We start from the raw sequence: 12972 nt of genomic DNA, 5'->3' as shown, positions 1-12972 counted from the left end.
ATTTGACAGTATGATGAAGCACGCGAGTATGTTGAAAGAGCTAGAAAATGTCTGGCAACAGAGCTTGCTGCTTTGGTGAGTGTGCTTCATTAAAAAATTTCCCACAGGTTTAATTCTTTAGCATTAATTAATTTAAATTTCTTCAATTGTTTAGTCTTATTGGACACCGTTCCTCAGTCATTTAGTGTGTTATATCCAGAAACCTTAATTGGTACTTCTTTTATCACTGCTTTTTGGAAAGTATATATGAAGTTTTTTGCAATTATGTCTCATGTTGTGCCTTAGTGTGTTATCAGACGTGACATCATTTTGAAGCATCTCCATATGCTTACGTTAATCTAATCTCAATTTGGACATGTATGCAATCGTATAATTTTAAAAGCAACCTTGCATATTGGTTGAGATATTTTAGTAAAAACATTCTTGAGCCTTCTACTATTAACTTAAGCTTTTTGGACGAATTTCCCTCGAGTCAGAGGTACATCACCCTTCAGCAATTTGACTTTTATTTTTATACTGAAACATTGTACTGTTTATGTTCATTATCCAAATAATACTGTCGTGTATTCCCATTTTTTTTATATAAAATTTGATTGCCATGCAAAGTCATCACAATCGAGTCTGAAATCCCAACTGTGTGGCACCTCAGAGCCTACCAATCATCTACAGCACACCAAAACATTATTAAAAATAAGCAAAATCACAAAAGCAGGTGGTGACATCAGACTTAAACCAAAATCCTAAGGAAAATGACACATATCACACAAGAACTCATCGAAAAGAAGCTAATTTGTCTGCATTGCACAATCATTTCCTTCTTGATTTGTTTGCTCCCCCAGGTTTTGGAGAGCTATGAGCGTGCTTACAGCAATATGGTTCGTGTTCAGCAACTATCTGAACTAGAAGAGGTTAGCATTCAGAAGTCTTTACTTTGGTTGTTACCGTTCACTTAATAAAATTATGATTATAACTTGGGAAAATCTTCTCTTCTTCCAGGTGATTGATTACTGTACACTTCCTATTGGAGACAGAGTTGCTGAACAGCGGCGGGCTCTTATTCGCAACATGTGGACTCAGCGTATAGAAGGAGCTAAGAGCAATGTTGAGGTAAACAGATTTAACCCATGGAAATGCGTATGTATGCTTAAACATTATCTATGGGTTAGATTCAGAGGAATGTAATTAGCGTCTTTCGAGACTTTTGATCGATCCATATATTATTTTGTTCCAGTGAAAACAATGGGAATTGTTTATTCCAGGGTTACACTTTTGAGATTATGGGGAGAGAGATTATGATGATGAATGTTATTAATTAATGACTTTCCGTAGGTCCACGATTATCATTCAGTCTAAAACTTCAAAGGATGAGAAATAATGATACTGAGACAGAAAATGCAGTGGCTGAACTCAGCAAGAAGCTGCGCAAAGCAGGTGTGACCTGTGTGAGCTAAAATAGGTTTCTGTGTGATGGGTGTTGGGAGACCAACAACCCTCTCAATTGCTTGAAGCACTTTGATTTAAGTGTGGCTAAAATGGAAACTTTATTTTTTAAGATGTCAATAAATATTTGCAGCTGCAATAAACCTCTGAAATCTCGCCTCGCCTCTGTAGCGCCTATGGCTCTAAACTGGATGTTGCAGTAGTTCATGAATAGCAGAGGACTCTGATATCCCATATTCAGTTTCAAATCTCTAAAAATTTAACTTTATTATGAGCATCTGCAACCCAGTGTTTTATCTGTGTAGTTAAAATTCAACAAATTTGGGCTTTAATTTCCTTCCTCTAACACTCTGATGCTTTTTGGCAGGTGTGGCAGGCAATTTTGGCTGTTAGAACACTTGTCCTGCCACCTGGGGAAGACATTGAAACATGGCTAAAATTTGCTTCGCTTTGCAGAAAAAGTGGGCGCCTTAGCCAAGCAAGATCTACTTTAGTTAAACTTCTTCAGGTTTCTACCGTTTACCTGGTCTATGATGGTTTCTATCCTATGTTAATTCTTACGCCTGTGTGCCATACTAAATTTATTTTCATTCTCAGTATGACCCTGAAATAACTCCTGAAAATGTACGATATCATGGCCCACCGCAAGTAATGCTGGCGTACTTGAAGTTCCAATGGTCACTTGGAGAGGATTCAAAGCGAAGAGAAGCATTTATTAGGCTACAGGTATCATATGTTTCCTCTTGTGTAATTTGCACTTACCCGGCCTTGAATATCATCGTTAATCATCCATCTGCGTTACCTTGGCTAGAATTTGGCTATGGAATTTTCAAGTGCACCCAACATTCAGCCAGTTATAGAATCGGGCTTCACAAGTGGTTTGAATCCAAGTGTTCCTCTCCTTGCTCGCGTTTATCGGAATCTTGGCTCCTGGCAATGGTCACTTTCTCCTGGATTGGTTGATGAGTCCATAAAAGGTTTTTAGTGTCATAATTTGGACCTTCAACATTAAATCATATTGATCAACTTTTTAATTTTGTTTCAATATTTGTAGATATACGTAATGCATTCAAAAAAGCTACTCATTATGCAAATAAATGGGCCAAAGCTTGGCATAAATGGGCATTGTTCAATACAGCAGTGATGTCTCATTACACCTTAAGAGGTTTCCCTGACATTGCAGCACAGTTTGTTGTTGCTGCTGTCACTGGATATTTTCATTCTATAGCATGTGCAGCAAATTCAAAAGGTGTTGACGGGAGTTTACAGGTAAGCTCCTATTTCTGTTATTGTTGTAATATGAAACCATCCACATATATATCCCATCAATATGGGCAACGCAATTATATTTTGGCAGAGTTTCTAACTTGTTATTGTATTTCCTGACTCAAACACAGAGCAGTTTACTTTTCAAAGGATTATTAAGGCTTTTATGTTTTAATTAATTAATAATGTTTGCTTTTTTTTTTTTCCTTCCAGCAATGCTTTCTTGAAAGAGCCTTGCACTGGCATTTTATAGTTTTATTACACCTTAATTGGTACTATGCTTAAATGAAGCAGCAAATTAGAGGGCTGATAATTGGTTTTTCAAATCTCACAATTTGCTGGTTTCTTTTTTTTTTTTTAATCTTGTTATGGACAGAATTTTTATTATACACAGTCAGTATGACAATTGAGCGTTTTACTCCCATGGGTTCCCACATCCTTCACTGATTGCTTTCCGTAGGCTTCATAATAGAATTTGTTATGCATATGTTATTTAATAATCTAATTTGTAAATTAGACTTTATTTCTTGGTTCTGAATAGACTTCGGATCTTTAAGTTGGAATGCTTTCTTGGTGATCTTTTTCTCATAGCTATATCTTTTTATAGTTAGTCGGTGAGCATATGTAGTGTTTGAACAGAGAATTAATCCACTTTTGCACCATATCTTAGAAATTTGTCTTTTGCACTATTTTACATTTGAGTTTTCAACACGAACTCACTTTTCTAGCAAGTAATCTTATTGAATTATTTTAGTCCTTTTCCTTTGATTCTTAAGCATGGTGAACTGCAGGATATTCTTCGACTTTTGACACTATGGTTCAACCATGGAGCAACTGCAGAAGTTCAAACGGCCCTAACGAATGGATTTTCCCTAGTTAATATCAATACCTGGCTAGTAGTTCTGCCCCAAATAATTGCCAGGATACACTCTAATAACCATGCCGTGAGAGAGTTGATACAATCACTTTTGGTTCGAATTGGGCAAAATCATCCACAGGTATATGACTGTTATTTTGAACTATGACTATTTCTCCCTATCAAATTCTTTTGGAAGTGGACTAGGTCTTGCAATTTTTTTTTATTGTCATCTTTATTTGTTCTTTCTTGAATAAGACTTTATAGCAGTAAGGAATGCTTAATTCCATCATATGTTTGCTCCTTGTATTGCTGAAAATATATATCAGTAATTGGATAATCTGTAGTATGATAGTTTTTTTGCTGCAGAATATAATGGTTATTATTCAATAGAAGTAACGAATATTTGGAATCAAATGTGAAATAGTACAAGGACACCAGACATTGGAGTGAACTAAATTATAACGGGATGAAACTCATTTATTGACTTGATTGGGAAACTGACTAGGATTGCGTTTCTGTAGTTGAGACTAGGTATTGTTGGTATATAGCACTTTAGCCTGACCCCTAACAAACTCGCATGTGAGGCGGCCAATCTTCTCCAATCTATATAGTTGACAGAAACCGCTTAATCAACCTTAGTTATGGAGGTCCATGTACAGTTTACCCTTAAGCCATAACCTTCTTTCCAGAAGCTTCATGTTGGTTTCTGTACTCTGCATTCTATATTCTTCTAAAAGTCGTGGTCAGTTAATATTCTAGATTCTTCTGAAAGTTGTACTGAATTGGAGTTTGCCAAATTCAGGTTAATATTGAAGAGTACATTATTGTCTAGCATTCAGATTCCAGCTCTTCTCTCAACCACTTTTCTTTCATTTTATAGTGCTTGCCTACACTTTCTCATCAAGCTACCTTTTCAAAGCTCCTTGTGTTCCCAAAAACAAGCTAGGTGCATATAATCCGTTGACTCCATCTTGTGGCGGAGTGTTAATGTTCAGCAGTCTAGTTTAGGCTTGTCTAGGCAAATAGGCTCACATGTCTGGCTATATATTTTGTATTTATGGTTTTGTTGTACCCTAATGTTTGTGTAATATAATTGTTTTAACATCATTGCCTCCTCTTTCAACGCGATCCGGTCAGTTTCCATTTGTTGTTGATATATTATTATGTTATTGCAGGGGGCAACACTTGAATTACTTACCCATTTCTTATTGTTTTGTTGCCCATGTTAATGATTTGGATGCCAATTTTGTTACTAATTTTAGACTTTTGGTATTTTCTCTTCTTCAGGCTCTCATGTATCCTTTGCTCGTGGCCTGTAAATCAATAAGCAACCTACGCAAAGCTGCAGCTCAGGAAGTTGTGGACAAAGTTCGGCAGCATAGTGGTGCACTTGTGGATCAGGTTTGATAATTATCTATTTTAAGTTTATTTTTGTCAGATTCTACCTTTTTAACCACTCCATGGTTTTATCGACAGGCTCAACTTGTATCAAAAGAACTTATCAGAGTTGCTATTCTTTGGCACGAACTATGGCATGAAGCACTGGAAGAAGCCAGCCGTCTTTATTTTGGTGAACATAATATCGAAGGGATGCTAAAGGTGTTGGAGCCATTGCATGAGATGCTTGAGGAAGGTGCAATGAAAAACAATGCTACCATAAAGGAGAGAGTATTTATTGAGGTTGTATTATCATCCTCCCTCAGTTATTTAATAAACCATAATAATGCATAGTTAGCTCAGCTGTCATTGAAACTTCAGTTGTATTGCATAATTTTTTACCTTGGGTTTATCAATTACATAATTTTTTAATAAAAACTTGTCAATACTTTCTTGTTATGGCAGGCCTATCGACAGGAGTTATTAGAAGCTTATGATTGCTGTATGAATTATAAGAGAACTGGGAAAGATGCTGAGCTTACTCAGGTATGAAAGTTTTGACTTGTAAATTTGTGTCAAATTACTTGTTATGAAGATCCTGGCCTGGGTCATTTGAACATACTAATAATTTACTGGTACAAAAGTGGTTGTAAATCTTAGTCAAATGCTATTCATGGTAGGCTTCCTTTCTTGAAAGGTCAAAGTACAACAAAACAAAACCAGTCATTATTTAAGTCTGTCCAAAGTTCCATTTCATATCTTTTAGGCTCTCTAGTCACTCTGTTCCCTAAATGGGCCATCTATGGAGTGAAGTTGTGAAATCCTCCCCATTCTAAAGCAGGCATACAAACAACTTTTTTCTAGTGAAAAACGAAGAGAATTTGAATTGTTTATCTACCTAATGAACATAGCATGAATAGCACACTTGCATGAAATTTTGGCCACCTTTTATCAACTGAAGCCTCTAAACTTGTGAAATATACTCCAATCTGATCCCATAGGAAGGAGATGCCGGGCAGCGAGAACTATTGAGACATAGATTCACACATACTATCTAGTTGTACTAAGAATCTAGGCTATTTGGAAAGTGGAACATTTATTTGTTTCTTCGTGTGCATGCAACTCCTTGTAAATTGACTGTGAAATATTCGTATTCAAGTATAGATTAATTTTAATGCTGGCACTAAATAACAGAAAATGTGCAATGTGACGGTATTGTAAATCAGATATCCTTAGAGGTTAAACTGTTAGACGAAGATTCATGAATGGTTTTTATTTTATATCTCTAAACACAATGCTAGTAGCTTCTGTGCATTGGTGATATCTACAGTCTGTTTTTGTCATTTTTTCTTCTCAGAAATAATTTTTTTTTTATTTCTCTATCAGGCATGGGATATATATTATCATATATTCAGAAAGATAGACAAGCAACTTCAAAGTCTTAATACTTTAGACTTGGAGGTAATAGTGATGTTTAGTCATTCGTTCAATTTATTTGTCATTGTTATGGGCCTTAAATTTTGTTTAAATTTTGTAGACGGTTTCTCCAGAGTTGCTTGAATGCCGAAATTTAGAGCTTGCTGTTCCTGGGACATACCGTGCTGGTAAATTAGTTTTACTATTTCCTTGATGTTAAATTTTATGATATTTATGCTCCATTAGGAAACAGTCGAAATAAGAAAAGATGAATTGGGGAGAAAGATAAAATAGAGAAAATGAGAGTATTTTCTTTATTGTTTGGATGGGGGGGAAAGTTGAGAGACGGTAGAGTTTTCTGACTGTCTTTTTACTTAAATGGAAAAGTGGGAAGAAAGATAATAATGCTTTCTTAACCATTGAAATGAGAAGAATTTAGTGTATCTCTCTAGATAGATAATTAGATAGATAAAATTAGAAAGAATGAGCAGTCTAATATATTACTGTTTTTTATTCAACCGGTACAGTTGTCCAATTTTTTTTTTTTGACGCAACAGTTGTCCAATTTATGAGGCAGATGAAATTTTCATATTTCCCCCTATTTTTTCTTTACTCATCTTCCTCAAAATATATCTTGATGAGTTGATGTTAGATTATACTTAGATATTTAGTCTGTGAAATATCTTAAGGTGTGATTACGAATACCTAAATCTGAAAGATCACAACTACTTACACTAGCGGCCAGACAGGCGCTAGTATGTGTCTATTATGCAAACACTTATGTCAAAAAAAAAAGAAATGTCTTATGTTATGGTGAGTTTGTTAATAAAAGATTTTTTATGCTAAAAAAAAAAAAAGACATCCCTTATGTTATGGTGAGATTGTTAATAAAAGATTTTTGCTGCTAAAAAAAAGTCAAGGGTATTGTTGGTATTATGAAAAGTCTACACCAAATTTTTTTGTATCCTCTATATATAGGTATAGATAAGGTGAGTCCAGGTTCAACATAACCAACAGATCTGTTACAGTTAGTTACAACTACCTAAGTATTAAGTTAACTACTGAACGCATATCCAGTTTACGGAAGTATCTATGCTACTCTATGGCTACTCAACCCTACTCGAAACGATGGTATAGAGTAAATGAGATCAATCTAACTTGATCTAAAACTGTATTGAGTTTTTGTTTATTTCACAAAAGAGTGCATGATCTGTCATACAATGTACACTGTGGGCACTGAACGCAGAAACAGTTTGGTCATATAACAGTACATATAAGTTATAACTAACTCCTATGAGACATCTGTCAGTTATTGAAGCTAACTGAGAGACTACTCCGATTACTACACCTGAATATGTAAATATATTCCAATAACATTTATATCCCTATTTCAGATGCACCAGTGGTTACTATTGCATCATTTGCACGCCAGCTTGTTGTCATACCATCAAAGCAACGGCCCAGGAAATTAACTATTCATGGGAGTGATGGTGATGATTATGCCTTCTTATTGAAGGGGCACGAGGATTTACGCCAGGATGAACGAGTCATGCAGGTATGTGGTCTCTTCTACTAGTTGTCTTCTATGGTGTCTGGGAGAATTTTTCTCTAGATGCATTCATCTTGACAAGTTGATAAGAATTGTATCATTATTTTTGCTAGCTTTTCGGTTTGGTGAATACCCTGCTTGAGAATTCTCCTAAAACAGCTGAGAAAGATCTGTCTATTGAACGATATGCTGTAATCCCTTTATCTCCAAACAGTGGTCTAATTGAGTGGGTCCCAAATTGTGACACTTTGCACAGTCTTATACGGGAGCACAGAGATGCTAGAAAGGTCAGCCATTGTCCTGGTCACTTTCACTTACAAATAAATGTTTCTTAACTCTAACATGATAATTCTCCATGATCTGAGTTGGTTGAATTATTTTACTTGGTTGTACAGGTCATATTGAATCATGAACACAAATGCATGCTCAGTTTTGCACCTGATTATGATCATTTGCCTCTTATAGCTAAAGTGGAGGTGTTTGAGCTTGGTTTGCAAAGTGCTGAAGGAAATGACCTAGCAAAGGTATGTGGTGTTTCTATAAAGTTCACTTGACAGATTGTATTATATGACATAAGTTTAAAAACTTTTCTGTTCTCAGGTGCTTTGGTTGAAAAGTCGAACTTCTGAGGTATGGCTCGAGAGGAGGACAAATTATACTAGGAGTTTGGCAGTTATGAGCATGGTATGTCCTTGCTATGCTCAAATTTTCTGATTTCTACCTGCCAATTTTTTTTAAAATATATGCAATAGAATGAACCTAAGTTATGTGGAAAGTGAGGTATTAGCGTCTTAATTTCCAACACTCCCCTCAAGCCGTTGAATAGGTACTCTTTATCCTTGCTTGGATTCTATACTTTCAAAAACTGGGCAGCTTAATCCCTTAGCGAAGATATCCGCAATTTGACCTTGTGAATGAACATAACTAGTACAAATTATACTGCAATAAAGCTTCTTTTTGATAAAATGCCTATCCACCTTAATCTGTTTCCTTCGGTCATATTGATCAGGATTATGAGCTATACCGATTATTGACTTATTATCTAATTAGAGATTCATAGGTTCATCCAATTCAATCTTCAATGATAATCTTCAGCCAAAGTAAATTCACAAATATGCCTTAGGCCATAGCTTGGAACTCAGCTTCAACTTATGTTGTCAATAGCGCGATATGGCGCCGCAATCGCTGTGGAGTGCCGCGTCACATTGAGTGGCCACCCTCACATGCGTCGTTACGTCCTAGAAATGAGTGGTGGCCATCGCGGTAGGATTTCGTGGAACGGATCACACAGATAATGGCGTTATTGCAATGCGAAGTGATTTACAAGATGAAAGAAAGGATTCTGTCACGGTTAAATAGGAGTCTCTTTTAAACAATCTGTATTCCGTTGCAAGTTCCAATATTTTGTATGAGCTTTATCCATGCTATGAAGCTTTGCATAAGATTCCGTGGCAATAATGTTGTCAACTGCTATTATATTTTCCCTTTGGTTTTGGTTATTATTATTATTATTATTATTATTATTATTATTATTATTATTATTTTATTATTATTATTATTATTATTATTATTATTATTATTATTATTATTATTATTGTTGTTGTTGTTGTTGTTGTTGTTGTTGTTGTTGTTGTTGTTGTTGTTGTTGTTATTATTATTATGGGTAAATTAATGGTTGGGTTTTGTCAGGTTGGCTACCTTCTTGGGTTGGGTGATCGCCATCCTAGCAATCTTATGTTGCACCGGTTTAGGTAGGCTGTGATAAAGAAACTTAGCTAGATTGATATTAATTGGATAGTTTTAGTTTCTAATGTTGCTAATGTTCTGTAGTGGGAAGATTTTACACATAGATTTTGGAGACTGTTTTGAAGCATCAATGAATCGTGAGAAGTTCCCGGAGAAGGTATGTCCAAGAACCACTTTTGAATTGTAGAGAATATGAATTTTTAATTGCAACTTTAATGTTTCAATTCAGGTTCCATTTCGCTTGACAAGAATGCTTGTGAAAGCCATGGAAGTTAGTGGTATCGAAGGAAACTTCCGTTCAACTTGTGAAAATGTTATGCAAGTTTTGCGAACAAATAAAGATAGTGTTATGGCCATGATGGAGGTAAAGATAGATAGTTTCCCCTCCCCTCTTTAATTGCCATGTCTCAGAAATTCGAAATGATCATTCAACCTCAAAATCTCAGATTCTAAATTAATCTTTAAACCTCAGATACCAATGTTGACCTGGATCGCATCAACTGGGACAATAATTTTGGGTTAATGTCTGGAAGTGTAGGCATCACCAACCAAATAATTGATTAGAAATTGAATCTAAAATAAAACTATATTGTTTTATACTCTTTTTAGATTAGGTACACTTGTGGGTTTGATTGAGATGCAAAGTATGCCTAAATTCAATGTCTTTCTACACTACTAGTGGGAAAAAAATCTTTTTAATGTTGCTGCGGTGACTTCTGTAATTTTTTAATGATATTGTTAAATATACTAATTAGATCTAAATACTCCCTACGGCCACAAATATAAGCAAAAGTGAATTTTTTAGATTCATTGAATAATATATGTATCTGGACTATAATACAGACAAGATACATTTGTTGTCCAATGAATCTAAAAAGTGCATTTTTGCCTATATTTGTGGCCGGAGGGAGTAATTATTTTTAATTATCATATATAATATTCCCAGTGAAGAAAGAACTAGGGCAAGAGTAACAGTTTAGAAAGATTTGTTGAATGGATAAAGAAACAACTGTGTTTAGTAACAAACTAAGCTCTACCTTTTCTTTTTCTTTTTCTTTTTTTTTTTTTTACGTGGTTTTTATTCCAAACAATCTGTAGTTGTTATTTGTTAGCCTCAAAATACTTGAATAAATAATTGTTTATATTTTCTTACATTCAGGCCTTTGTGCATGATCCTCTCATAAATTGGCGTCTTTTCAACTTCAACGAAGTTCCGCAAATGTCAATGCTTGCTAGCAATCACGTACCTCCTGTTGTAACTAGTGAAGAATCTGGAGCAAATAGAGAGCTTCCTCATCCTCAGCGTGGTGTCCGTGAAAGGGAACTTCTTCAGGTAGATACATCCTGAATTGTTATGTTGCTTTCTTAAGATTATTGGTGCTCATCATATCTACTTGCACATATAGGCTGTTAACCAACTCGGCGATGCTAATGGGGTTCTGAATGAGCGTGCTGTGGTTGTCATGGCTCGTATGAGCCATAAGCTTACAGGACGGGATTTTTCAACTTGCTCTTCAGTATTAAACAATTCCCTTCAGAATGCAGTGGACCATAATGGTTTAATTTCTGGAGATGCTCGTGAAACTGATCATGCTTTATCTGTGAAATTGCAAGTACAAAAATTAATATCACATGCCACCTCACATGAAAATTTGTGTCAAAATTATGTCGGGTATGAGCTCTTAACTCCTGTCTGTAGTTTTCTGAGTTAAATCAAATTTTAATTCATGTGAATTGACTGACTTTTAGATAACTGGGAATGATCTAAATTTAGTTTTTTTAAAAACAAAATTAGCTTAGCAACCTTCCTCCTCTTCTGTCTCCTATATATTTGATCTTTTGGATGAAATGAAAAGAAGCTTTGCTTTTTATTTGATGAGATAATGAAACGTCTTGTCTGCAGTCAATTATGGTTTTTAAATTACTATTTTTTTTTCTTCTTTCAGGTGGTGCCCTTTCTGGTAAATGTCAAGGGAGCTGTAAATATTGTATATAATCTGTACATAGTGAAAACTTTGCCATGGATCCTACTTCCTCTTTTCCCCTTAACCTCTTTCCGTGGCATCTTTAATGTGTGTATGTACAGTCATATTTTGTAGGGTACATGCTTGGTCCTTGTAGCTCCGACTACATTTAACACAATCTCTATCCCTCCAATCTTTAAATTGTGTATATGTATTTCTGTATATGTATGTATAGGCATTTGCTGCTATGAAAAGAAGAAAAAAATTTTAAGTGTAGCACATGTTTGGTCCGTGTAGTTTAGATGAAATTTTAACGGGTCTTTTTGTAAATATAATGTTTTCATTTAGATTTTCTTTTCTCTATTGTAGTTTGTAGTGTATGTACATTAATATTATTTACAACATATGGACGTCGAGTTATGGCTTAGTGGTGACATGGTGACTTTTTGTATTGATGTTTTGAAGTTCAGATCTGCCCCATTTCCATTTCTATCCAGTTATCCAGCTCGCTTTGCAGATGTGCGACACATGGTGAAATAAAATTTCAACGGACAGGATTAAAACATTACAAGTCAGTATTTTTTTACAAAAAAAAAATCCAGCTTTTTTTTTTCTCTTCAAAAAGAAACATAAATGAATAGATTCTGAATATAAACCAAAATTAGAATCTCAAAATTTCAAGGATGTTGCGACAACATTCATAATCATGGATCAGATCCATAGCTATTCTACAAGTCAAAATCGGATTAGGTTGCTTGTTCTCCCAAATACATTTGTTGCGTGTGCGCCAAATGCTCCAAAGAATAGCAGCAAAACTAGACTTTTTAGTATCATCCAGAGTTGCAAGGGTGCCAAAAGTAATAGAAGAGAAGCTACCAGCTTGGTGGAAATGATGCTCAAGAGAATTCCAAAGGCTCGCCACCTTCCAACAAGAAATAGCATGAACACAATCCGTAAATATGTGCAGTTCGTCTTCAACAGTACTACCACATAGAGGGCACTCAGTTTGACACTGTACACTACGGCGATGGAGGTTAAATCATAGGGCACTCAGTTTGACACTGTACACTGCGGCGATGGAGGTTAAATCAAGTGGGAAGGCAACCACAAATTAAAGGCTATATAACATAAGACAGAGAAGTAAATTTTATAAAATAGAAGTTTACAATTAATATCATATATAATCATTTTTTGGTTTTTTACAATGTATAATGGATTGAATTTAATTTATAAATAAGAATCTTAGCGTAGCTTAGTGTAGAAGTTTGGTTGATGAAAACTTGAATCAGGGCAAAAAAGCTTATTGCAGCAGGTTGTGAGATTTTAGAATAAGTGTATAAAATTCTAGCCTCAAA

At 35.2% G+C, this 12972-nt stretch overlaps 1 protein-coding gene across 1 annotated transcript in view; it reads left to right on the top strand.

Annotated features, from left to right (window-relative positions):
- LOC123907857 (serine/threonine-protein kinase TOR) overlaps positions 1 to 11980 on the top strand; it is a 29922-nt gene extending 17942 nt beyond the window's left edge. The window contains exons 35-57 of the mRNA XM_045958275.1: positions 10 to 75; positions 840 to 908; positions 997 to 1107; positions 1808 to 1948; positions 2038 to 2166; positions 2252 to 2417; positions 2495 to 2709; positions 3498 to 3704; positions 4853 to 4966; positions 5042 to 5245; positions 5408 to 5488; positions 6329 to 6403; positions 6480 to 6546; positions 7753 to 7913; positions 8021 to 8194; positions 8303 to 8431; positions 8508 to 8591; positions 9597 to 9658; positions 9738 to 9810; positions 9883 to 10017; positions 10813 to 10986; positions 11060 to 11325; positions 11600 to 11980. Coding sequence (XP_045814231.1) covers positions 10 to 75; positions 840 to 908; positions 997 to 1107; positions 1808 to 1948; positions 2038 to 2166; positions 2252 to 2417; positions 2495 to 2709; positions 3498 to 3704; positions 4853 to 4966; positions 5042 to 5245; positions 5408 to 5488; positions 6329 to 6403; positions 6480 to 6546; positions 7753 to 7913; positions 8021 to 8194; positions 8303 to 8431; positions 8508 to 8591; positions 9597 to 9658; positions 9738 to 9810; positions 9883 to 10017; positions 10813 to 10986; positions 11060 to 11325; positions 11600 to 11618 — 2922 coding nt within the window. The 3' untranslated portion in view covers positions 11619 to 11980. The remainder of the gene's footprint in view (positions 1 to 9; positions 76 to 839; positions 909 to 996; positions 1108 to 1807; positions 1949 to 2037; positions 2167 to 2251; positions 2418 to 2494; positions 2710 to 3497; positions 3705 to 4852; positions 4967 to 5041; positions 5246 to 5407; positions 5489 to 6328; positions 6404 to 6479; positions 6547 to 7752; positions 7914 to 8020; positions 8195 to 8302; positions 8432 to 8507; positions 8592 to 9596; positions 9659 to 9737; positions 9811 to 9882; positions 10018 to 10812; positions 10987 to 11059; positions 11326 to 11599) is intronic.
- Positions 11981 to 12972: the final 992 nt, after the last annotated feature.

Source organism: Trifolium pratense, linkage group LG2 (assembly GCF_020283565.1).
Source record: "Trifolium pratense cultivar HEN17-A07 linkage group LG2, ARS_RC_1.1, whole genome shotgun sequence".
Taxonomy (NCBI): Eukaryota; Viridiplantae; Streptophyta; class Magnoliopsida; order Fabales; family Fabaceae; genus Trifolium; species Trifolium pratense.
Note: the sequence above shows the minus strand (reverse complement) of the source record. Positions and strands in the feature narration are given on the sequence as shown.